Source organism: Planococcus citri, chromosome 1 (assembly GCF_950023065.1).
Source record: "Planococcus citri chromosome 1, ihPlaCitr1.1, whole genome shotgun sequence".
NCBI classification, from domain to species: Eukaryota; Metazoa; Arthropoda; class Insecta; order Hemiptera; family Pseudococcidae; genus Planococcus; species Planococcus citri.
In genome coordinates this window covers 85640364-85667969 of record NC_088677.1, presented here as the reverse complement: position 1 = coordinate 85667969, position 27606 = coordinate 85640364, and the positions used below count along the sequence as shown (strand labels likewise).

The 27606-nt window shown below is 34.5% G+C and overlaps 2 protein-coding genes across 2 annotated transcripts; both read left to right on the top strand.

Annotated features, from left to right (window-relative positions):
• The first annotated feature begins 1414 nt into the window (after window positions 1–1414).
• LOC135839197 (fibroblast growth factor receptor homolog 1-like) lies at window positions 1415–4255 on the top strand. Its single transcript, XM_065355112.1, has 8 exons — window positions 1415–1508; window positions 1581–1686; window positions 1837–2071; window positions 2201–2466; window positions 2559–2752; window positions 2817–2957; window positions 3051–3150; window positions 3279–4255. Exons 1-8 carry the CDS (start codon window positions 1426–1428, stop codon window positions 3387–3389), a joined length of 1236 nt encoding a protein of 411 aa, XP_065211184.1. The 5' UTR covers window positions 1415–1425; the 3' UTR covers window positions 3390–4255.
• A 3186-nt stretch (window positions 4256–7441) lies between these two features.
• On the top strand, window positions 7442–24115 carry LOC135839193 (uncharacterized). The gene is made up of 3 exons (XM_065355097.1): window positions 7442–7810; window positions 21709–21819; window positions 21923–24115. The coding sequence occupies exons 2-3, from the start codon at window positions 21714–21716 to the stop codon at window positions 23737–23739; spliced, it is 1923 nt and encodes a 640-aa protein (XP_065211169.1). The 5' UTR covers window positions 7442–7810; window positions 21709–21713; the 3' UTR covers window positions 23740–24115.
• The last annotated feature ends 3491 nt before the right edge of the window (window positions 24116–27606 follow it).

Here is a 27606-nt window from a genome sequence, read left to right as displayed (position 1 = left end):
TTCAGAAAAATGAATTTGCACATATGTGACGCGGCCAGCGATACCATACCATATGTCGGCAAAAATTTTTTTCGTTTTATTGTGGTTTCTGGTAGTGTTTTTCTTCCTCTTTTCAATGGTGCAAACAGATTTTCAAAATATTAAAATCTGACAAATTTTCAAAATTTCAAAGTTGCGTATTTTTTGAAATTCAAAAACCAAAATTCTGAGAAAAACGTGTTTGAAAGTTTGGGTTATTTTTGTAACATTTAAAAAATTTTTTTTTTTTTTTTTTTGATTTTCTTCATCTTTTAATGGTTTTACATCATAATATTTTTTTTTTTTTTTGACATTTTTTTATGAAAAGCACTTTTGTAAAACCGGTTTTTCACCACTAAAACGACGTGTTTGAGATCGGTGGGTACACCCATTCCAAAGTATAGGCTTCATAGTATATGAATCGACAAAAAAAATTTTTTTGATATTTTCTAACTTTTTCCATGAAAACGCGATTATCTCAAAAAAAAGTTTTCAGACATATGGTATGGTATCGCTGGCCGCGTCACATATCATGTAATTTTAGTTTTTTGAGAAAAACTCAAAAACTAAGCTCTCTAGAAAAAAACTAACGACATTCTGTCGATTGGAAATTTAATTCTCTACATCTTTGTAAACATGAAATTTGTTTTGGACGCTTCCTTTCGCCTCCACATCAACTTTAATGAAAGGTTCTAACTCAAAATGTTTTCCAAACATTGAAATATTTCCTCTTTAAGATTTTATTTTTCAAAGTGTTCTTATGCTAAATGAAGGTAGGATACCAGATCTTTAAAATGAGGTGCTATTCATTCCTTACAATTAATTATAAGTTGATAAAAATAATGAATCAAGTTTTAAAAAAAAAGAAAATCACCTTCCTGTAAAATTTCACTTTTTTGAGATGTGACCTTATAACTCCCGAGGTGCGATATGTACATCCTGAGAAAAAAAAATATATAATAGGAACAAAAATTGTACGGTCTAGAGCATACATTTTATTCTTTCCAGAATAAGCTATTACTTTTTTTTAAATAGGATGCTTTTTTCGAAAAATATTTGTAAGAAACGTAAAGCTTTTTGGATATTTATTTACATATAAGCCCCAACATTACTAAAAATCGCATTTCATACATGTCTGCGTGCTTCTGTGGCATTTTTCGATCATACCATGAAAAAGAGGATATTCTCCATCAGAATTTAACAAATTTCCAGTTGCTTTTTTTTATGGGAGCAAGAGTGCATTCAGTTGGCAAACTATTTTAATGCTTTTCAATTCTAAGTGGGTATGCCTATTCACACATTTAACAAAAAAGTCTTATCTTAGTATTTTGATTTCTTTTGTTCAAAATGATTTCATCATCTCAAAAATCACATTTCACTATCTTTGGGAAAGATGGTTCTATCAAGATGTTACTGATCTGCGTGTTCATAATAATGTTACTATTCTCAATAATAATAATTGGTACTGTTTTTTGCTGCATATACAAGAGGTAATCGAGTTGAAATGTTTTTTTCATTAGGCATTACCGCTACTTTGAAAAACTAATATGTGAAATTTGCAGGGAAATGGAAAAAAGAAAAGGAGAAATTGCAAACATGACACGACTGGTAAAAAAGATCGTTGTTCAAAAACAAATTGACTCCAATGGTGATTTTCAGGATATCATGGTACATATACTAAGTAGATTTATATAACTTATGTAAATATGTATTTAACCTGTACAATACACATTATATGTAGGTACCTACTTAATGTAGGTAGGTATAAGTAAGTACATAAAATTACATGATTTAAAAGGATTTATACCTGATTCATAGAGCATGCCTGTTGTTTCGATTCAACATTTAATAAGTGGAAAAGATAGAAGTGGAATGGTATCGGATGGAGAATATGAAATGTCATTAGATGAACGTTGGGAATTTCCTCGAAAGAACTTGCGCACAATAAAACCTTTGGGAGGAGGCGAATTTGGACAGGTTGTCCAAGCTGAAGCGAGCAATATTTTAGGACAGGAAAACGGAACTACAATTGTAGCAGTGAAAATGCTCAAAGGTTAGTTTAGTCGCCCTTCAAATCGAAATCAACAACTCATGAGTATAATTACTCGACAAATAGGTAATATAGTAAACTCAAATAGTAAAATAATGCGTTTACTCTAAAATGATATGTTTTCATTTTCAGACAATCATACTGACTCAGACATGATAGATTTGGTATCTGAAATGGAGGTACTAAAAGTTCTAGGAAACCACCCAAACATCCTACGGCTGCTTGGCTGCTGCAGCCAAGGGGGACCCTTGCTTTTAATTACAGAGTATGCTGATAACGGAAACTTGAAACATTTTCTTGAAAGACACCACCATCAACCTACCGAACAGACAGAAATTACTCTTTTGACTTATGCTCATCAAATTGCAAATGGGATGACTTACCTAGCTTCTATGAAGGTATCCAACTTTGTAATTCACCAGAAACACAATTTTATATTTATTTTAATTTTCAAAAGCGATTAGGATAACCTTTGTTTTTTACTTCACAGTGCATTCACAGAGATTTGGCTGCTCGAAACATTCTTGTAACAGCGGACTACACGATGAAAATAGCGGATTTTGGCCTAACTAGAAATGTAACAGATTCGGAGTACTACAGGAAAACAACAGAAGGTAGACTTCCTATAAAATGGATGGCACCTGAAACTTTATTTGACAACAAATACTCCATAAAATCTGACGTGTAAGATAACTAATCAATTGATCTTATAAATAAGATGATTAGCTTTAATACTGGTATTTTACAGGTGGTCGTATGGTGTACTATTATGGGAAATTATGACTCATGGTGACAATCCGTACCCTTCTGTTAAAACCCTCGCTGGAATGCTTCGCGTTTTGAACGAGAATCGTCGCCTGGAAAAGCCCCCAAACGCGTCAACAGATGTGTAAGCGCAACAACAAAGATTTTTTTCTAAAATTTCTTTGTGAAAATAATCAGCTAAAAATTACCCATATGAAGCAAAAGTTATTTCTCACAGGTACAATTTAATGCTGGATTGTTGGAAATATGAACCTGGCCAACGTCCAAATTTCTCAAATATTGTTGAACGACTAACTGAATTATCAACAAATGCTGAGGTAGGTACTAAGTAGTAACACATGCCAAGTGTAATAAGAAAATATTTGGTGTAGGTACTTTTTAATTATTAAAAATATTGTGTTGTTTTTTTTCTTTTAAAAAAAAAAATAAAATTTCGATACCTTAGATGGTCAACGAATCGTCTGATGAATCTGATTTAAAAAGCATAATTTCTACAACAACCCCCACTGAATTGGACGAATTGATTACAAAGTGCTCGTATGATGAGAAAGATTAAGTATTTGCAAGTTGAACAGTAAATATTAAGTTAATGTTAGAATAATTAATTAGATGAAATGCTAGGTTTTAAGATATAGGTATTAAAATTAGACATTCGATCATTCTTTAATTATTTTTCGTTTCAATTAATGTTGCATTGGAAATAGAAGGGTTTTAATGTTGTGGGAAGGAAGACTCTCCAAGAATTATAATGTACTTAATAATAATCCAGATAGGATAGTTTATTTTAAAAAATTATGAATCACATCTCTCATGTGTTTAAGAAATCTTCCAAGAAATCCGTAGCATGAAAATTCAGCCTTCCACTGACTAATGCTGGTATTTAGAAGTAGATCTTAACATACCTAACATGTTCCTATGAACTTTCTTACTAATTTTGGAAAAGGCATTTTTTTTGTTTTGTAGTGGATCGCGAAATAATTTGGAGGCTGGAAGTCGCTCTGAAAGAACATTAGTCCCAGCGACATATCTATCCCCGAATGGAAGATGTGATCCTCGAGTATTTTTCTAGCTCATTTTCATCTTCTATGAGTATCTACCTACCCATTATACACAAGTAGCCCAACTATCTAGGTCACAGAAAAGGGGTGTCTGGGGTTTCCAAAATGACAAAATTCAATTTTTATAATAATGTAGTGACAGATTATGCAACCTACATCATAAAATTTACCTAGTGAAAAAATAAGTATAAGTATGTCATAATGACAAAGTCTACCTCAATTTTCACTAAAATATTCTCTTGTATGTTATTATACATAAGAACTCATATATCCTCTTATACATATGTTATTGATATAATTATCCTGTTATATGTTATTGATATATCCTCTTATATGTTATTTTACATAAGATGTTGTTATTATATGCTAGTAACCAAACTTTGAATAAACATTTTTAATTCGTATAATCGCGAATTCTGTCACCACACATAAAAATAATGGAACTTGAAAAAAAAATTCAGCAATTGGGGTCAAATTCACGTCAATGTTGTATAGATAGGCGTGTTTGATAATGTGTATTGAGAAACAAGAAATTTTCTAACAAAAGTGACTTCTCAAGTCGGGGAAAATCGTGAAAAAATCAGTTTTTTATATTTTTGAAGGTCTTTTGCCCACAATAAGAAATTATGAAAAAATATGTTGTGCATCAAGACCGAGATGCAAAAATTATATTTTTTTTTGTATCGCACCTATGAAGAACGTTAATCATTTTCATCCCTTTAGGAGGGGTCAAGGTTGAACTAGTGATCTGAAAATTTTGTCTCGGAAGTTTCATACCCCAATGAACAACTTCCACTGGTTAATTTTAGAATCCCAGCTGGAGGAGAGGGCGATTCGTTCATCTTACATGGCTCCCAGCACCTCCCCAAGGGGGGTAACCCAATGTTTTTAATCGTGTGACACATGAAATAGTATGTTTTCGATATCGCTGAACACGAATATAGCCTTAGTTTTTCAAATTGACCTCACCCATTGCTCCCAGAACCTTCCCCAATTGGTAAAAGTCCAAAAAATTTGTTGGAGGCCGTGGATGGGGGTCCAACCTAAAATCTGACGCCATATTCGTGTTCAGCGTCACCAAAAACATACTATTTCATGTGTCGCACGAAAAAACCCATATTTTGAACTTTTACCCCATTTGGGGAGGTGCTGGGGGCCGTGGGTGGGGTCCAATCGAAAATCGAACGTCGTATTCGTGTTCAACGTTACCAAAAACATACAATTCGATATATCACATGCACCAGATTTCATTTTGAAAATTTTCCCAAATTGGGGGGGGGGGGTGCTCCCTGTCAATTAAAAAAATCCCATCTAGAAAATTGAATATTTCGAGCAAGCATCAAGAGGTACATCTATGGAAATTTTTTTCAGAATTTCAAATGGTAGCTCCCACTTACAGCGCCATTTTAAAATTTCAAATTTTGAAAATTTCAAAATGCTTAATAAAAAGTTCAAAATTCAATACCCTTTGGAACTGTGAAATCAGTGTTCATCAGGGTATCATAGTTTTGGAGGAATGCGCTGCTGAAGTTGAGTATCCTGAGAGGATGGGAAAATAATGGAAGCCTCCCCACCCACCCCCTTAGGGGGCTGGGACCAAACTGACTGCGGGTTTCTTACTTACTGGGTGGGTAGATATTGTAAACAAAATTTGAGCGAAATGAAAATACATGGTTTTCAAAATCGCATTTTTTGGTCGAATTAAAAAGCTGAGACTTTTTGAAAATTGGGATAAAAATAGACACTTTATGACCATTTTTGAAAAAACAAGATTTTATTGGAAGATTTTGGCAAGAACAGCAATGCTTGAAAATTTTGGCAAAAATTGACTTTTTTTGACAACTTTACCAAAAATGGACTCTTTTGGTAAGAACGAGACTTTTTTAGGAAATCTTGGCAAAAACAGTATAATGTTTGAGAATTTCGGTGAAAATCTACCCTTTTAGACAATTTTACCAAAAATGGACACATTTTATACCCGTTCTAACAAAAGTGACCATTTTTTGAAAATTGTGCTAAAAATGGATACCTACTTTTGGACAATTTTTGAAAAAAATACAAGTTTTTTTTGGAAAATGTCGACCAGTGATGTAGTGTTTGAGAATTTTGGCGAAAATTGAATCTTTGACAATTTTTACTAAAAATGGACACTTGCCGAGATCTTTGCGAAAATAGAAATGATTGACAATTTTGGCAAAAATGCACGCTTTTGAAGACTTTTGACAAAAGTGGAGACTTTTTGAAAATTGGGCTAAAAATAGACACTCCATGACAATTTTTGCAAAAACAAGATTTTATTGAAAGACTTTGTCAAGAACTGCAATGTTTGAAAATTTTGGCAAAAATTGACTTTTTTTGACAACTTTACTAAAAATGGAGACCTTTTTGACAATACTGACAAAAAAAGGAGCTTTTTGACAATTTTTACAAAAACAAGACTTTTTTTGGAAAAATTTTGGCATGAACAGTTGTGTTTGACAATTTTTGGCAAAAATTGGTCCTTTTTGACAATTTAAACAAAAATGGACCTTTTTTGGATAATTTTATTAAAAGTGGACACTTTTTGACACTTTTTGCAGGAAACAGGATTTTGTTGGAAAATTTTTGCAAAAATTGCCTCTTTTTGCCAGACAATCTTACTAAAAGTGGACTCTTTGGACATATTTTGGCAAAAATGGGCACGTTTTGACCATTCTTGCATAAAACAAGATTTTGCGGGCAATTTTGGCAAGAACAGCAGTGTTTGACTATTTTGCCAAAAATTTACCTATTTTGACGGTTTTATCAAACGTTTTTGCAAAAACAAGATTTTTTGAGAAATTTTGGTGTTTGACAATTTTGGTAAAAATATTGGCCCTTTTTTTGACAATTTCACTAAAAAAGAACACATTTTAGAAAATTTTGACAAAAGTGGTCATTTTTTGACAATTGCACTAAAAATTGACACTTTTTGTTAATAAAATATTGGCCTTTTTTTGGTAATAACAAATTTTTTTTAGGAAATCTTGGCAAAAGCAGTCAGTTTGAAAATTTTGGAAAAAATCGACCCTAATTGGCTCTTTTGCCAAAAATTGCTAAAATTCTCATTTCGTTATCAAAAATTGCCAACAAATCTAGCTTTTTCGTCAAAAAAAAAATTTGAAATACCTAGTTCAACTTTCTGAACTTGAAAACCAGAACATATTACCGACCTTCGTTATGTTTTGTGTTTTTTTGGTGCGATTTTTATTTTGTCACTTCTTTGAGCTTTTTTGATTGCTATAAAAATGATTGGATCAGATCAGATATAGCCTAGATCAAATTTAATACGACTATACCCAATAAGAGCTAATCTGATCAGAGTGTTAGTCAAGTTTATGAGTTCAGACCGGATGAGATTCGGAAATACCCCAGATCGAATTTGATCTGACGAGATCTAATCGCTCCCTTCCTTAATCCTATATAATTATGGAGTTCATGAAATGAGATATTATTTACAGTCGAAATTACAATAAGGTTCATGTTGAATATTAAATGATTCTTTTGGAAGCTAAATAGGTACAGGTTCAGGTGCATTTATCAGCAATGCCTATTCGAATCGGTCCTACTTTAAATTAGGTACCGAAACTGCAGGAGAAATAATAATAGATAATAGATAAGTGTTTGCAATGTAGTTGCATGAATCAAAGTTGCGCGTATGTTTTTGTATATGTATGCGTTCGGTGGTTCGATGGGCTTATCGAACTTTTGTTATGTGTAAATTGTTGTACTGTACATATTTAAACGATGAAGCCAGTAGTGTTAACATGTTGTATTTAATCGTATCTACGTAAAATGTTCGGTATTTATTTCGATTCAAAGTGTTTTTTTTTTATTCAAATTATCGAAGAAGTTTTTTTGATTTGTGAAGATTGCGAATAATAAGCATATTTTCGTTCGCGTAAGTTGTACTTTCCATTAATTCATTGTTTACTCTAGTGTTGCTCGTGTGTTTTAGATAGTACTCATTTACTCGTACTATAGGCGCTTACAAAATGATAAGTGTATAGGTAGAGGTACCTAGTTACCTACCTAAAGTGACGATTCAGACGAAAAAATGATTATCTGTTCGTCTTGAGAAAAAGATCTGAAACGTTTTTAATTTGGTGGGGACTAAGTAGGTAGGTAAGGTACCTATGATGATGTACGAATTTTGGCAAAGCTTGAAAATTATTGTTTCCGAATTTTTAGCGAAAAATAGGACGTGTATTTTGTTGATACATATTTCATCAAAATTTGGAATTTTCTGGCAGTTTTGACCGAAATGCATCGTCGGAGAGACCTTTTTTTCAAGGGGGGGGGGGAGGAATTTCAAGTAAACAAATCATTTTTTATCCCTTTGGGTATTCCCAGCAGATAAGATATGTAGGTGAAATGGCCCTGTTCTCATACGATTTGGTCAAAAATTATAAAAGTATCCTAACTTTTGTCGAAATTGTCAAAAAGCAATGTTTTTAGTCATAATTGTCGAAATATACATTTTCTTCTGAATGACGTTGACGTTATCAAAAAAGTCCTAATAAGGTATTTTTTTGTAAGCAAAAATGAACAAAAAATCCTGTTGTTGGCCAAAATTTCAAAAATTCCTATTTTTAGCCAAAATTATTAAAAAACTGTGACTTTTTGTAAAAATTGCCAAAAAAGTAGATACATGTTTTTCGACAAAATCTTCAAAAAATCTTACTTATGAAAAAAGTCTCATTTTCGCCGAAATTGAAAAAAAAGAATCATTAAAAAATCACAATTTTTGTCAAAATTTCCAAAAAAGTCCCGTTTTTTTTTACCAAAATACTTAGTTGAAAAATACGTCCAAATATTTTTTGCAGAAATGGCCAAAAAACTTTGATGGTAGCCAAAATTTCGAAAGGCTATAGGTGGATAAGTATGGTGAATTTGCCCCCGAGAGCTTCAGGGTTGATATTTGCATGGAAGGTTGGTACCCTTGAGCACCTTCCGTCACAAAAGTTTCAGACCCCCAGGACCCCCCGTTTTTGAGAAACCCCCCTTTTCTAAAATTACAATAAAAAATTTTTTCTCAGCCCCATGTGAACCGATTTTTTTAATTTTTTGGTATGTTGTAAACATCCATAAGAGGCATCCCCACAAAAAATTTCAACCCCCTCCCCCCATATTTTCCCCTCAAAATGGCGTTTTTTAGTTTTGTTTGCCCGTTTTAGCAATGATCATGATTCGGCACAAAAATGCGAATAGCATTTTTAAATGTATTTTTGACTCCAACAAAACATATATTTTTTTCAAAAAAAAATTTTTGGTGGGCCGTGGTCAAAAATTGAAAAAACCAACAGAGGGGGTTAAAAATGGAATCTGGTGTAAATCATTGTTTTTGGTAAACAAGGTGTCGTTTCCATATGAATCGAACCCTCCGAACACGAATATGACGCCCAATCTTATGCTACCCTCATCCACACCCCTCCAGCGCCTCTGCCCCCTTCTCAATTTTTACTATATCAAAAGTTCAGCTATTTTCGTAATATTGGTGTCGTTTCCAAATGAATCGAACCCCCCGAACACAAATATGACATCCAATTTTACGCTACCCTCATCCACACCCCTCCAGTGCCTTAGCCCCCACCTCAATTTCTACTATATTAAATATTGAGCTATTTTCATAATGTTGGTATCGTTTCCATATGAATCGAACCCTCCGAACACAAATATGAATTCCAATTTTTTGCTACCCTCATCCACACCCCTCCAGCGCCTCTGCCCCCTTCTCAATTTTTACTATACGAGTATTAAAAGTTGAGCTATTTTCGTAATGTTGGTATTGTTTCGATATGGATCGAACCCCCCGAACACGAATATGACGTCCAATTTTATGATCAATCTTCTACAAATAATTACTCAGGTTGTTATTACTTTTAAAAGTATGTTTCGCGTAGGTTGAAAACTCTGTAGTGGGGACTAGGGGCTCCTGGTTACCCACCTAGTGGGGTAATTATGCCCAGGCTGGGGGTAAGCTAACTAGATTAGCGCCCTCTGGTGGATTCGTTCCATCCAGAGGTAGACCCTGCCGAAAGCTCCTGCCTCTGTGCAGTTGTTTATCATACCTTGACGTAGTAGCTCCGCTAGCCTCTACCGTTATAAGCAACGCTCAGCAGAATAATACTTCTGTATTGTATCGTGTCACACATATGACCGTGTGACCATTTACCATTATACCTAATAAACATTATACTGAACAGTGCAATGCCTCTTCATTAGTGTATTGGGTATAAGGGTCCCCAAATATCTGTTGGGTCTGACGTAGTATCACCAAGTTAGTGGTGCCCCCGGGAGCGGATAGAGCAGGGAGTGGCACCCCTCAATGGTGAAAGTTGGTTTACCCCCCCAACAACTCGTAAAACAATGACCATCGCAAGGTTCAAACTTTAACATTCAAGTTTCGAGGTTTCCATTCGTGCCAAAATGACACCCAGCATTATGAAAATAGGTTTAGCATTTCAAATAATAAAAATTGTCGAGCTGGCTGTAGCCTGAAAGGTGATGGATGAGAGTAGAGCTAAATTGCACTTCATATTCGTGTTCGGGGTGTTCGACTCATATAGAACCGACACCAACATTATGAAAATATCTGAACTTTCAATATAGTGAAAATTGAGGTGAGGGCTGACGCACTGGGGAGGGGTGTGGATGAGGGTAGCAAAAAATTGGAATTCATATTTGTGTTCGGAGGGTTCGATTCATATGGAAACGATACCAACATTATGAAAATAGCTCAATATTTAATATAGTAGGAATTGAGGTGGGGGCTAAGGCACTGGAGGGGTGTGGATGAGGGTAGCGTAAAATTGGACGTCATATTTGTGTTCGGGGGGTTCGATTCAATTGGAAACGACACCAATATTACGAAAATAGCTGAACTTTTGATATAGTAAAAATTGAGAAGGGGGCAGAGGCGCTGGAGGGGTGTGGATGAGGGTAGCATAAGATTGGGCGTCATATTCGTGTTCGGGGGGTTCGATCCATATCGAAACAATACCAACATTACGAAAATAGCTCAACTTTTAATACTCGTATAGTAAAAATTGAGAAGGGGGCAGAGGCGCTGGAGGGGTGTGGATGAGGGTAGCAAAAAATTGGAATTCATATTTGTGTTCGGAGGGTTCGATTCATATGGAAACGATACCAACATTATGAAAATAGCTCAATATTTAATATAGTAGAAATTGAGGTGGGGGCTAAGGCACTGGAGGGGTGTGGATGAGGGTAGCGTAAAATTGGATGTCATATTTGTGTTCGGGGGGTTCGATTCATTTGGAAACGACACCAATATTACGAAAATAGCTGAACTTTTGATATAGTAAAAATTGAGAAGGGGGCAGAGGCGCTGGAGGGGTGTGGATGAGGGTAGCATAAGATTGAGCGTCATATTCGTGTTCGGGGGGTTCGATTCATATGGAAACGACACCTTGTTTACCAAAAACAATGATTTACACCAGATTCCATTTTTAACCCCCTCTGTTGGTTTTTTCAATTTTTGACCACGGCCCACCAAAAATTTTTTTTTGAAAAAAATATATGTTTTGTTGGAGTCAAAAATACATTTAAAAATGCTATTCGCATTTTTGTGCCGAATCATGATCATTGCTAAAACGGGCAAACAAAACTAAAAAACGCCATTTTGAGGGGAAAATATGGGGGGAGGGGGTTGAAATTTTTTGTGGGGATGCCTCTTATGGATGTTTACAACATACCAAAAAATTAAAAAAATCGGTTCACATGGGGCTGAGAAAAAATTTTTTATTGTAATTTTAGAAAAGGGGGGGTTTCTCAAAAACGGGGGGTCCTGGGGGTCTGAAACTTTTGTGACGGAAGGTGCTCAAGGGTACCAACCTTCCATGCAAATATCAACCCTGAAGCTCTCGGGGGCAAATTCACCATACTTATCCACCTATAGCCTTTCCTGCTATTGCCAAAATGATCCCAAGAAGTCCGTGTTATGTTTTTTGCCAGAATTGTCTGCAAAGTTCTGTTTTTGACTAAATTATCAAAAAAATCTCGTTTGAGTCAACATTGTAAATAAGTTCCTTTTTTTTGGTCAGAATTATAAAAAGCTCCTAACTTTTGTAAAAATTTCCAAAAAAAACTTCTGCTTTTTGCCGAAATGTTCAAAAAATCTTGTTGCTTAAATTGGCAAAAATTGTTGCTTTTGCCAAAATTATCCCAAAAAGTCCTGTTTTTTTTTGCCAAATCATTGTCAATATTTATTTTTTTCGTAGTTAGTTATTCCAAAATAAATAAATTGCATAAATTTTTAGCCAAAATTTTCAAAACTACTGCTTTTTGTCAAAATTGTCTGCAGTTCCACTTTTTTGACGAAATATTGTGAGCAAAGGCTTTTTTCTCCAAAAAATTCTATTTTATGCCAAATAGTCCGGTCATTTTAGCAAAATTTTTAGTCGAACCTCGAAAAAATTTGGGGAAATCTGAATTTTACATTATTTGTTCAGATCGGTCTCTAAAACAACCCATCAAAAGATGCACCCCCCCCCCTCTACTTGCCGGCTACCCTCGCAAAAGGTCATTATAACCTTTGCCGATACAGGTTTTTCGGCTGTATCGTCGACATGAAAGGTTCGAGAGGAAAAATGTTTGAACAAAAATTGTTCTACGGTAAATTTGCTATCAGCATGACCAGTTCAGCTTTTCCCAAAATGGAGATTTCACCCTTACTTGGGGGGGGAGGAGGGGGGTAAAGTTGTCAATTTTATGAAAATTGTTTTAAAAAATGAAAATCGACAATTTAAAACGTGAACTTGATTCACGGTGGACTCAAAAATATTTTGACCAAAGATGCACACTGCAACTTGTCTGCTACCTCCGCAAAAGGTCATTAACCTGTGTCAATATACGTTTTTCGGCTATATCGCCGAAATGAAGGGTCGGAGGGAAAAAAATGATTCAACTAAAATTATTCTACGTCAAATTTCCTAGAAGGATGGCCAGTTCAGTCGAAATTTATTTTTCGATTTTTGGTGAATTTTTAAAAATCAAATTTAGGCCAAAAATGAGAAAAAAAATCAAAATTTTACCAAATTGAGCTGTAAAGCTGAAATTTGGGACATACCCTATTTTCGACCTGCCAAATCGATTGGAAACAATTTCAAACCGTTTTGAGCAGTTCTGGAGCCTCCAGCACATTTTTGAAACTTGAAATTTCCACAAAATTTCATCAAATGAAGTTGGAATGCGGAAATTCACAGTAAATTTTTGAAACGTGTAATTTCTGCAACACTTCATAAAAAGGAATAGATTTTGTGACATTTTTTGAAAAACAGAAGTTTCTAAAAATCTGCTGTAGACTCTAAAACGGATTGAAACTGCCTGCGATCCACCTCAGAATAATGTCAAAAAAAAGATGACTCTGTTTGGTGAAATTTTATGGAAATCTTGAGCATTGAAATATCTGCCAGAGGCTCCGGTAATTTCCAAAAAGGTCGCTGGAGGCTCCAAAACGACTTGAAATCTACTTGCAGTCGACTCCCTAACGTATTGAAATTAGTTTACAGAATGCATTTTAGCTTTCCAACTGCTTTTGATAAAATTTTGTGAAAATTTCAAATTTCAAAAATGTACTGGAGGCTCCAGAACTGCTCAAAACGGTTTGAAATTGTTTCCAATCGATTTGGCAGGTCAAAAATAAGGTATGTCCCAAATTTCAGCTTTATGGCTCAATTTGGTAAAATTTTGATTTTTTTCTCATTTTTGACCAGAATTTAATTTTCAAAAATTCACCAAAAATCGAAAAATATATTATTTCAACTGAACTGGCCATCTTTATAGGAAATTTGACGTAGAATAATTTTAGTTGAATCACTTTTTTCCTTCCAACCCTTCTTTTCGGGGATATAGCCGAAAAACGTAGATTAACACAGGTTAATGACCTTTTGCGGGGAGGGGGGGGGCTAGCAGACAAGTTGCAGTGTGCAACTTTGGTCAAAATATTTTTGAGTCTACCGTGAATCGAGTTCACGTTTTAAATTGTCGATTTTTATTTTTTAAAACAATTTTCATAAAATTATCAACTTTACCACCTCCTGAGTAAGGGTGAAATCACCGTTTTGGGAAAAGCTGGACTGGTCATGCTGATAGGAAAATTTGCGTAGATCAGTTTTTGTTCGAACATTTTTCCTCTTGGACCCTTCATTTCGGCGATACAGCCGAAAAACCTGTATCGGCAAAGGTTTATGACCTCTTGCGGTGGTAGCCGGCAAGTTGGGGTGGGGGGGGTGCAACTTTTGATGGGTTGTTTTAGAGACCAATCTGAACAAATAATGTGAAATTCAGCTTTCGCCCAATTTTTTCGAGGTTCGACTATAAAAATTTTTCTAAAATGTATATTTTCTTTTCGAGAATTTTATTTCATTTTTTTTCTCTGTAACACCGACTAAGCACGTAGGTATTTGAAGTAGGTACCTGCTATTGGGAGGATGTTTTGATCGAAATTTTGAAATTTTTGCAGGTATTTTGAGCTAGGAAGGAAGTGCTAAGAATGATATGATAGTTTATCGAGCGTTCAAGTAGTAGAAATAAGTTGAATATTCAATTCAATCTAAGTGTTTTTAAACCCCCCCAAAAATGTGTTATTTTCAGAAAAAAAATTTAGATAGGCCATGGTCAAAAATTGGTACACAATCTTCAATGTTTAAAAATTAAAACGCGTAGTAAAATAAAAAAAAAAAAACATGAAAAAAATTCACTATTTTCACTATTTCTGATAAACGCCATGAAACCGAATGTGCCTCTCCACTTCACCCATCTAGAACAGGAAAATAACGAAAAAAAGCGAGGGCAAAAAGGAAAAAATTGGCACATTAAGTTTTTCTTCGGGAATGTGTTCAGATGAACCCCCTGAACTACCAAAAAAAAACCGACCTTCCTAACCCTGGAGCTAATTTTTTTTAGGGGGCTAAAACCGGTTCCGATTCACGTTTTTTGCGATTTACTCCGAAAATATTAGGTTTACAATAAAAACTACCATGACTAAAAATGTTTCCCTTCAAATTCTCGACAATTTGGTGCTACGCTCGATACCCATCCCTCAAGAGGGGTGTCTAAAAATAGGGATGGAAAGAGTAAATGTTTCAAAAAATGGCAGTGCAATGAATTGATCAAAGTTTCCACTTAATATCATTCGTTTTTGCTCAATTTTTTTTTACAAAGTCTAATCACCCAAGTATTAATCACGCCACCATTGATTGGTCTTCAACCCTACCAAGGGGTTAATGGGGGATGCTTGATTTCTCAAGTAACACTGAATCACGTATTTGAAAAACGAATCTGGACATGCGATATATCAAATACCTAGTATGTTATCGAGGTCGCTTAATACGAATACCAACTTATTTTCTGGGCCCAACTCCTCAAAGCCCCTCTGTGCCCCAAAAAGGGGGTTAAAATTTTGAAAAATCGTGAAAAGTCGAGTGATATATCGAATGCTATGTTTTCGAGGTCGCTGAATACGAATATGAACTTACTTTTTGTGTCCCACCTTCCAATGTTCCTCTGGGCCCCAACAAGGGGGCCAAAATGTCAAAAAATCATCAAAAAGTCGAGTGATATATCAACTGGAATATTTTTGAGATCGTTAAGCACAATAATGAACTTATTTTTTGGGTTCGACCCCACAATGTCTCTCTGTGCCCCAAAGAAGGGGCCAAATTTCGAAAAATCGTGAAATGTCGAGTGATATATCGAATGGTATGTTTTCGAGGTCGCTGAGTACAAATATGAACTTACTTTTAGGGTCCCACCTCACAATGTCCCTCTTCGCTCCAAAACGGGGCCAAATTTCGAAAAATCATGAAAAGTGGAGTAATAAGTATATCGAATGGTATGTTTTCGGGATTCTATTTTAAAATATGTTATCAATTTATGAGTTTTTCCATCCAAAAAAAAAAAAAATTATAAATAGGTTGATATAGTGTTGATAAGCACGACTACCTGAAGGTGATGGTGGTGAGAATGAATACCAACGGGGGTTAAATTTTACTTACGACATGTATTTACACTTTTTACACATAAATTCATCGAATACTCCATAAGTTAATAATTTTGACAGAGAGTAAGAAACCGGATGAATTTAAACAAGAGAATGACCTTCACATATTTACGAGATGTGGGCCATTAAATAAAAGACAATAATCCTAATAATAAGATTTTACCCTATAAGACACAACAGATAGGATAGGCGAAAATACACACATGGTAATATATACACGAGAATAATCACATAAATTAAATATTTACGCGAAAAGCATATGATTTTGGTCACCATAGAGTTCGACACCATGGTCTACACTTCTACGGGAAAAAAGGCTTAATAATAAACGAAGTAGGTGCAAGCACCACTTACTTGGACTGTACGCGTTTTCCATCTCTTCTAAAGCCAACCTAATACTTAATGGCATCGATGGAACTTAACTAAAAGAGGCACTTGTTAACTTCGCGAATTAAGGTGATTTCCGGATAAATCCCCTAAGACCGAAAAGGTACACTTGTTATTAATCGATAGAAGATCGATTAATCTATTTTTAATAAATAATATTAACCATGCGCGAGATGGTGTTAATCGAAAAGAAGCCATACCATGGCTTATCCCATAGGGGATCGCGGCCATGGTAATATTATGTTAGCACTGACTTAAGAACCAAGTATCGCGAATATCCGAACCCAAGAAAGAACTGGGCTTTGTTCACGAAAATCAGTATTATAAAAGCAGCGTAAGATGGTCAATTTCCCACCCCCAAAAGTGGTGGACCAATCACGCATTTGCTAAGTACATTTACTTACACATAAATTGTAGAATTTATGTGACTTTCCTTATTTATGCCCAAAATCCCTATCTTGGGCTATAAATGTCAAAGGCGCCGCGAACCCTTTAATAGAAGGGTGCGCAGCCCTATATGCGCGAGTACATCGCAACCGTATATGTACTTAGCCTATTTCTAAAGTATTTCAGACATTACCAATATTTTCAATATAAGGGGTTCATAATATAAGCACTACCTTTGGCAGTGGAGGCAATCTGCCCTCTCTCAAGGTAATTAATTTCATTTAAATTTCTCATAAAAAAATAATTCGAGTGGCACGTACCTTGGAAAAATTTAAAAATAGAAGTTAGTTGGATGATTATACATATTTTTATTTCGATGAAATTCGACAACACAGTGAAAATCCTAGTTCCATTTCATTTTCTATTGAAAAATAATCAAAAACTGGTAGGTGAATGAGCGTTTTTTAAAGAAAAATCTTGAGATGTAAAACATGTTTTCTCTGCAAAATGAGCGTTCAAACTTTTTGAATAGCGATCCCGATGATGGCTTGGTAATACCTCATACCTCTCCGCTTCTCCGTCTGAAAGTTACTCCAATCAGTGTTTTTGAGATGAATTTTCAGAATTATTTCTAAAATAATGGTGTGAAACTTTAAAGAAGATCACACCATGTCTTGTCGTTAACTTTTTTGGGGCAGAGAACCATTGATGTGCTTTAGATTCTAAAAATATTTGTTCAGTAATCTTGAAAACATATTAGTCCGGCATATGACAATCGGAATAATTGCACCCCCCCCCCGCCGATCCTCCGGGACAACTTTTTTCTTAAAGGGGACGTCCTAAGGAATGTTTTTAAAGCAAACTTGCCAAAACAAAGTTGGCCATTTTGATCGACAGGTCAGCCAAAATTGCAGATTTTGCGTTTTAACATAGGACTTGCACGAACATTTTCAAACTTTACAAATGTAGATCGAAAGATCATGCAAAAATCTATCACTTGTCAAAATTTCAAGTGCTGAAGTGCGTTTTTCGATTTTTGGTGAATTTTTGAAAATCGAATTTAGGCCAAAAATGAGGGAAAAAATCAAAATTTTATCAAATTGACCAAGAAAGCTGAAATTTGGGATATACCCTATTTTTTCGACATGCCAAATTGATTGGAAACAGTTTCAACTCGTTTTTAGCAGTTCGGGATAGTGTTGGGCAAAAATCGATTATTTCAAATAATCGAAAATCGATTAATCGGCCAAAAAAATAATCGCGACTCCGATTAATCGGTGAAAAAATAATCGATTAAATCGATGATTTTCGATTATTTTTTTATCACATTAAAATGTTCAAAATTGCTGAAAAAACGTAAAAATGTTAATTAATTGACCGTTGAAATAACAGAGAATGACAGAAATGTGATTATTCTGGAGAAAATGATGAAAATACAAGATGGATTCGTCAATATTTCTGTTTTCACGGTTTTGAAAATTATCCTTTTTCAATTTTAACGCCAAAAAACGCAAGATTGTGATGAAATTTACGCCAAATACCCTATAAAAACATGATCGATTATTTTTTTCAAAATAATCGGCCCATCACTAGTTCGGGAGCCTCCAGCAGATTTTTGAAACTCGAAATTGCCACAAAATTCCATCAAATTGGAGTTTTAAAGCAAAAATTTATTCTAAAAACTAATTTAAATACGCTACGAAGTGCTGCAGGTGAATTTCAAGTCGTTTTGGAGCCTCCAGCGACTTTTGAAAATTCCTGAAGCCTCCAGCAGATTTTTGAAACTTTAAATTTTCACAAAATTTCATCAAACGGAGATGGAAAGCTGAAATTTACTCTACACTCCAATTTTAACACCCTCTGAAAACGACTTCAGGTGGGTTCAAGTAATTTTAGGGCCCCCAGCGACTTTTTTTGAAAATTACTGGAGCCTCCAGCAGATTTTTGAAACCTTAAATTTTTACAAAATTCCATCAAATTGGAGTTGTAAAGCTAACATTTTTTCTAAAAACTAAATTCAATACGCTACGAAGTACTGCAGGTGAATTTCGAGTCATTTTAGAGCCTCCAACGACTTTTTTGAAAATTACTGGAGCCGCCAGTAGATTTTTTCGGCAAACTAATTTCAATACGCTGCGAAGTTGACTGCTGGTGAATTTCAAGTCGTTTTGGAGCCTCCAGCAACTTTTTGAAAGGTTGTATTACGTTTTTTTGGGAAATTGAAATTTCCTTAAAGTAGCTGGAAGCTTCAAAACCATTTGAAACCACCATGTAGTCTGCGAAGTAATTTTCAGCTTGCCAACTTCATTTGATAAATAAAATTAATGTTGGGGAAATTTCAAGTTTCAAGAATTTACTGGAGGCTCCGGTAATTTTCAAAAAAGTCGCTGGAGGCCCTAAAAATGACTGGAACCCACCTGAAGTCGTCTTCAGAGGATGTTAAAATTGTAGGGTAAAGTAAATTTTAGCTTTCCATCTTTATTTGATGAAATTTTGTGAAAATTTAAAGTTTCAAAAATCTGCTGGAGGCTCCAGTAATTTTCAAAAAAAGTCGCTGGGGGCCCTAAAATTACTTGAACCCACCTGAAGTCGTTTTCAGAGGGTGTTAAAATTGGAGTGTAGAGTAAATTTCAGCTTTCCATCTCCGTTTGATGAAATTTTGTGAAAATTTAAAGTTTCAAAAATCTGCTGGAGGCTTCAGGAATTTTCAAAAGTCGCTGGAGGCTCCAAAACGACTTGAAATTCACCTGCAGCACTTCGTAGCGTATTTAAATTAGTTTTTAGAATAAATTTCAGCTTTACAACTCCAATTTTATGGAATTTTGTGGCAATTTCGAGTTTCAAAAATCTGCTGGAGGCTCCAGAACTGCTCAAAACGGGTTGAAACCGTTTCCAATCGATTTGGCACGTCGAAAAAAATAGGGTATATTCCAAATTTCAGCTTTCTTGGTCAATTTGGTAAAATTTTGATTTTTTCCCTCATTTTTGGCCTAAATTCGATTTTCAAAAATTCACCAAAAATCGAAAAATGCACTTCAGCACTTGAAATTTTGACAGGCGATAGATTTTTGCATGATCTTTCGATCTACATTTGTAAAGTTTGAAAAAGTTCGTGCAAGTCCTATGTTAAAACGCAAAATCTGCGATTTTGGCTGACCTGTCGATCAAAATGGCCGCCATTTTGTAAGTAAGGCCAACTTTTTTTTGGCAAGTTTGCTTTAAAACATTCCTTAGGAAGTCCCCTTTAAGAAAAAAGTTGTGCCGGAGGATCGGCGGGGGGGGTGCTATTACTCCTATTGTCATATGCCGGACTAAGTATATTATGTACTATTCGATATACTCGTATTTACATGATTTTCAGCGACTTTTAAGAATTTTATCCTATTTAGAAAGGGGTAAAGGGGTTTTGAGGAACTGTAAGCAGAAATCAAGTTCATATTTGTATTCAGCGACCTCGAAATACCATTCGATATATCACTCGACATTTCACGATTTTTCGAAATTTGGCCCCTTCTTTGGGACACAGAGGGACATTGTGGGGTCGGCGACCCTAAAAATAAGTTCATAATTGTGCTTAACGATCTCAAAAACATTCCTTTTGATATATCACTCGACTTTTTGATGATTTTTTGAAATTTTGGCTCCCCTGTCGGGGCACATAGGAACATTGGGAGGTGGGACACAAAAAGTAAGTTCATATTCGTATTCAGCGACCTCGAAAACATACCATTCGATATATCACTCGACTTTTCACGATTTTTCAAAATTTTAACCCCCATTATTGAGGCACAGAGGGGCTTTGTGGAGTTGGGCCCAGAAAATAAATTGGTATTCGTATTAAGTTACCTCGATAACATACTATTCGATATAGTTATCGCATATCCAGATTCATTTTTCAAATACGTGATTCAGTTGTGTGTTACTTGAAAAATCAAGCACCCCTCCCCCAACCCCGGGGGAGGGTTGAAGACCAATCAATGGTGGCGTGATTAATAATTGGGTGAGTAGACTTTGTAAAAAAAAATTGAGCAAAAACGAATGATATTAAGTGGTAACTTTGATCAATTTATTGCACTGCCATTTTTTGAAACACTTACTCTTTCCACCCCTTTTTTTAGACACCCCTCTTGAGGGATGGGTATCGAGCGTAGCATCGAATTGTCGAGAATTTGAAGGGGAACATTTTTAGTCATGGTAGTTGTTATCGTAAACCTAATATTTTCGGAGTAAATCGCAAAAAACGTGAATCTGAACCGGTTTTAGCCCCCTAAAAAAATTAGCTCCAGGGTCATTCCACGTCAATTGGACCAAGAAGCGGTAGGTGGGTTCGGCGATTTTTTTGAAATTTTTCCTGTGGAAAGAGCTTCCGAAGGGATGACCAACGGCGCAAATCGCAGCCCTCTAGCCCATTTTTAACGGCAGCCAGGGGGTGTCAAAGTTTTCAGTGAATCAAAAATACCATCCCTTTCAGCAACGTGAATTACTCGATAACCGCGATACCTACCAAAATGGAACTTTTTCCCATAGTTAGGGGTTTTGAAAGGCTTTTTGGTGATATCATAAAAATCAGTGTTGCCACTTTTTTTCGAACAAAAAATTAGCTCAAAAAGTTTCAAAACGTAGTTTTTATATCGTTCCGACTCCCGACTCTCAAAAATTCTGAAAAAAATATATTATGGACAACTACTGTTTATGCTGAAAAACATATTAAAAAATTGGGATGGTAAACTTGTTGCAAAGTCGATTTAAAAAAACTTTAAGTTTGCGAAAAAATACGATTTTTTGACCTGAATAATGAAAAAAAGTTTAGTTTGGTAAAGTTGACCCATTTGACCCCTATTCTTACATCTGTTGAAAAAGTTCAAAAACCCCCTTTCACTCGATAAAATGAACTCATCACGAAAAATCAAAATTCGAAAAAATTCAATTTTCAATTCTAAGCATCGAAAAAAGTTTAAATTTATCTAGTTGTCTTATTTTGACGTCTTATTCTGACGTAGGTATCATGGTTCTGCCAGATCGATCAAAGGAAAGCGATTATGCGAGTGAAAATTGGTACCGGTACACCTTTGGTTATAAACTGGAAGATTACAATCCTGATAAAGTAGAAGGTAAGTTGAATCATTAATTCATTGTTCGAATCCATCTGAAATTGCTAATTTCTCTCGACTGAGGAGGTCTAATCGATACATTCGATTTATTGTATTGTTCCAGAGAGACCGACCTCGGCGCCTACCTTGCAAAAGATAGCTACCGTGAAGGCGGCAATCGCTTTATGGAATCGTGCCTGTGTCGAGATAGGAGGATTTACCACACAAGCTGAGCCACGTCTTCGGTCACCTATGTTATTCGAGATATTCCTTTGGGTAGACTTAGTATTACCTGTACCGAAGTCGATTGCGAATTCCATCCAGAATTATGTAAGAAGAATAGATGAGACCGTGCGAACCTGGGCTTGCCACATCTCCGAAGCTGTATTTCTTAACAAATATGAACTAAAAAAGGCATACGAGCACGTCAACTGTATTTATTGGAATTCGAACGAGACAATCAATTTGCTAGAAACTGCTCGAAATTTATTAAAATCCGACAAATTGAACACTGTCGACAAGTTTCACGTGGCAAGCACGTATTGCTTGCAAGAAGAAGTCGAGAAAATATGGCAGACGTTCGAGACGATTGACCGTTTATTCGATGGTGTCCACGAGCCTCATCAGTTAAGTTTGTATTGGGCTGGCAAATTCGATAAGTCACTACCAGAGGATGAAAATCTTACACCTATCAATGTGTTAAACGCCTTAGACATGCGTGTTTCCAACTGGCCAGCGATCGAATACATCTTCAATCAATTGAATAGCGAGCAACAAGTTACAAAAGCTGTTGATTTGATCGAAAAGTTTGGCTTACGTTATCAAAAATTAATATTGATGAAATTGAACGAATCTCAACGTGTTTCGGTGTTTGAAAAATACTTTATTATTATCGTACCCAATTACGCCAATTCCAAAGATAACGATGAAGAAGATGCCATTTTTGAATCGTGGTACGAATTTCGAAATTTTATTACTGGAGCTCAATTCGGTAACTTAATCAGCGTGCTGTTGCTCGACCAAGTGAAAGAGTCGATTATAATTGAACTATGGAACACTGCTCCAGATTATATAAAGAACTATAGTATATTAAATTCCAGTGATTATGTGTTCTTCCAAATCATATTAAGACAATTGCAGTACGTCATGTACATGGAATCACATCTCTTCAATTTAATATCATCGGTGTTGTCGTACTGCGATTCTGTCGATACGAGTATCAAACGAAAAGTTACGAAGGCACGGTTCTTCATTGTAATATGCCTGAAATTATGTCGTCGCAGAGATTTGGAATTGCTTGACGGATTGTTGAGTTTATTCCATGTCGATGCTGCAGAATCGACCGAATACAAGCAATTTCTCGTCAGTAGCTCTTACTTCAACATAAAATGTCAAAGGTTGATAACCCGTCGTCACTTTGACTCGCTCTTCAGATTACTTGATTTCCGCTCCTCAATTCTTACCGATTCTTCATCGACGCAATTCCTGCGTAAAATGTTATCTGAGAATATGCAGGTTCTCAATAACTGGTGTTTAAAGTGCTACTCTGTCGGAAATTTGAAATATTTGAATGCTGACCTGGCTCCACTCCGGTCATCGTATCCAGAAATCGTTTCCGAGTATAAAAAAAATCTCCTCTTGTCGGACGAAGGTTTGCAAATGTGTGTAAATCGTTTTGTTTCCAAGGACCTTATCCTGCCAAGAATTATTGCCGATGGTTTACCGATCGATTTAGCGGCGGAATTCAAAAGAAAAATCATTTCTTCACCCCAGGCCATCGATAAACTGAAGAGAATGATGGTGAAGAAACGATCCAATACTGCGATGAAATTGATAGACTGGTATATCGAATCGGAAAGTGATAGGAAAACGTTTAAGCAAGCTATTGAGGATGCTGTAAGGGAAATGACACCTCAGGAACGTGTCCTAATTTATTATTGAACATTTTATAAATGTGGTTTTTTTTTTACTGTTCCTATAATCGGCGTGTATCGAATTTAGTTACCAAGTATACGTATTCGTTTGTAATTACATACTGGTATTTTTTGTTTTTAAATTCATTTTACCCAATTTATTGACGTTTTAGCTATCGTCCGTCAATTTTATTGTTTATAACTTACTTATTTTTTAATTTTTTTTTTTTTGGGGGGGGGGTATTTATAAGTAGTTACTAGATTATTAATACCCTTCTAGGGTTTTCATGTATTCGAGATCTCCAAAGCGAGAAAACTTATTAGATAGGTACCTACTTATTATTGTTGAATTAAAATACTTATTGAAAAACAAATGATAGTGCTAATAAATCAATGATAATTGCTCGTTCGAAAGAATCTGAAATTTTTTCACATAAATACCTTAACGATGAGCTATTTTATGTTATGTAAAAAATAATGTAAGTACTACAATGTAATAACTAATAGGTACCTAGTTAACTTTTCAACACATAAAAGTTGAAAAAGCATAACACGTGGCAAGAAAAAGGACGTTTGACAATTTCAGCAACAATTGTCTTCTTTTGAAAATTTACCAAGACTGGACAGTGGTGTACTTATTTCGGGCAATTTTGGCAAAACAAGACTTTTTTGGGAGATTTTGGCAAGAACAATGATGTTTGACAATTTTACTAAAAATGGGCACTTTTGGATACTTTTGATAAAAGTAGAGACTTTTTGAAAGTTGAGCTAAAAATAGATACTTTTTGACAATTTTTGCAAAAAAAAAAAAAATTTTGTAGGAAAACTTTGGCAAAAATTGACAAAATCAAAAGTGAACTCTTTTGGACAATTTTGGTGAAAATAAGATTTTTTTAGGAAATCTTGGCAAAACCAGTAATGTTTGAAAATTTTGGCGAAAATCGACCATTTCAGACAAGTTTACCAAAAATTGACACATTTTGGACCATTTTAACAAAAGTGGACGTTTTTTGAAAATTGTGCTGAAAATTTTGGCAAAAATCGACCCTTTAAGACAATAAGTTTACCAAAATAGGACACATTTTGGACCATTTTAACAAAAGTGGACGTTTTTTGAAAATGTTGACAATTTTTGCAAAAACAAAATAATTTTTGTTGGAAAATTTTGGCAAAAATCGACCCTATTAGACAAGTTTACCAAAATAAGACACATTTTGGACCATTTAACAAAAGTGGACGTTTTTTGAAAATGTTGACAATTTTTGCAAAAACAAAATAATTTTTGTTGGAAAATTTTGGCAAAAATCGACCCTACTAGACAAGTTTACCAAAATAAGACACATTTTGGACCATTTTAACAAAAGTGGACTTTTTCTGAAAAATGTGCTAAAAATGGATACCTACTTCTTGACAATTTTATTTGCAAAAACAGAATAATTATTGTTGAGAAATTTTGGCAAAAATCGACACTTTTTGACCAATTTACCAAAAATGGACTCTTTTGGGCAATTTTGGTAAAAATAAGATTTTTTAGGAAATATTGACAAAAGCAGTATTGTTTGAAAATTTTGGAAAAAATCGATTCTTTTAGAAAAGTTTACCAAAAATTGACACATTTTGGACCATTTTAACAGAAGTGGACGTTTTTTTGAAAATTTTGACAATTTTTGCAAAAACAAAATAATTTTTGTTGGAAAATTTTGGCAAAAATCGATCCTATTAGACAAGTTTACCAAAATAAGACACATTTTGGACCATTTTTACAAAAGTGGACTTTTTTTTGAAAAATGTGCTAAAAATGGATACCTACATCTTGACAATTTTTGCAAAAAAAAATAACTATTGTTGGGAAATTTTGGCAAAAATTGACACTTTTCGACCAATTTACCAAAAATGGACTCTTTTGGGCAATTTTGGTAAAAATAAGATTTTTTTAGGAAATATTGACAAAAGAAGTATTGTTTGAAAATTTTGGAAAAAATCGACTCTTTTAGACAAGTTTACCAAAATAGGACACATTTTGGACCATTTTAATAAAAGTGGACGTTCTTTGAAAATTGTGCTAAGAAAGGATACTTTTTGACAATTTTTGCAAAAACAAAATAATTTTTGTTGAGAAATTTTGGCAAAAATTGATGCTCTTTGACAAATTCTCAAAAAATGGACCCTTTAGACATTTTTGGCAAAAAAAATAATAATTTTTGTTGGAAAACTTTGGCAAAAATTGACAAAATCAAAAGTGAACTCTTTTGGACAATTTTGGTGAATAAAAGATTTTTTTAGGAAATCTTGGCAAAAGCAGTAATGTTTGAAAATTTTGGCGACAATCGACCATTTCAGACAAGTTTACCAAAATAGGACACATTTTGGACCATTTTAACAAAAGTGGACGTTTTTTGAAAATTTTGACAATTTTTGCACAAACAAAATAATTTTTGTTGGAAAATTTTGGCAAAAATCGACCCTATTAGACAAGTTTACCAAAATAAGACGCATTTTGGACCATTTTAACAAAAGTGGACTTTTTTTGAAAAATGTGCTAAAAATGGATACCTACTTCTTGACAATTTTTGCAAAAACAGAATAATTATTGTTGGGAAATTTTGGCAAGAATTCACCCTTTTTGACCAATTTACCAAAAATGGACTCTTTTGGGCAATTTTGGTAAAAATAAGATTTTTTTTAGAAAATATTGACAAAAGCAGTATTGTTTGAAAATTTTGGCAACAACCGACCCTTTTAGACAAGTTTACCAAAAATAGACACATTTTGGACCATTTTAACAAAAGTGGACGTTCTTTGAAAATTGTGCTAAGAATGGATACTTTTTGACAATTTTTGCAAAAACAAAATAATTTTTGTTGAGAAATTTTGGCAAAAATTGACGCTTTTTGACAAATTCTCTAAAAATGGACCCTTTAGACAATTTTGGAAAAAATTGACCTTTTTTAATAATTTCACTAAAAATGGTAATTTTTGAATAGCTCTGACATAAAAGGACACTTTAAAAATTGTGCTTAAATTAATTGGCCTTTTTATGACAATTTTTGCGAAAACAAGATCTTATTGAAAAATTTTGGCAAAAATTGACGCTTTTTCACAAATTTACCAAAAATGGACTCTTTTGGATAGTTTTGGTAATAACAAATTTTTTTTTAGGAAATCTTGGCAAAAGAGGTCAGTTTGAAAATTTTGGCAACAACCGACCCTTTTAGACAAGTTTATCAAAAATAAGTGGACTTTTTTGAAAATTATGCTAAAAATGGATAGGCTACTTTTTGACAGTTTTTCCAAAAGCAAAATAATTTTTGTTTTCAAATTTTGGCAAAAATTGACCAATTTATCAAAAATGGACTCTTTTGGATAATTTTGGTAATAACAAAATTTTTTTAGGGAATCTTGGCAAAGCAGTCAAGTTTGAAAACTTTGGCAAAAATCGACCCTTTTAGACAAGTTTATCAAAAATGGACACATTTTGGACCATTCACAAAAGTGGACGTTTTTTGAAAATTGTGCTAAAAATGGCTACTTTCTGACAATTTGTGCAAAAACAAGATAATTTTCGTTGCAAAATTTTGGCAAAAATTGACCCTTTCTGACAAATTTACCAAAAATGGACTCTTTCGGACAATTTTGGTAAGAACAAGATTTTTTTAGGAAATCTTGGCAAAAACAGTAATGTTTGAGAATTTTGGCAAAAATCTACCCTGTTAGACAATTTTACCAAAAATGGACACATTTTGGGCCTTTTTAACAGAAGTGTACATTTTTTGAAAATTGTGCTAAAAATGGATACTTTTTTGACAACTTTTGCAAAAATTGGCCCTTTTTGACAATCTTTACTAAAAGTGGACCCTTCTTAGACAATTTTCAAAATTTGAAAGTTGAATTTTCA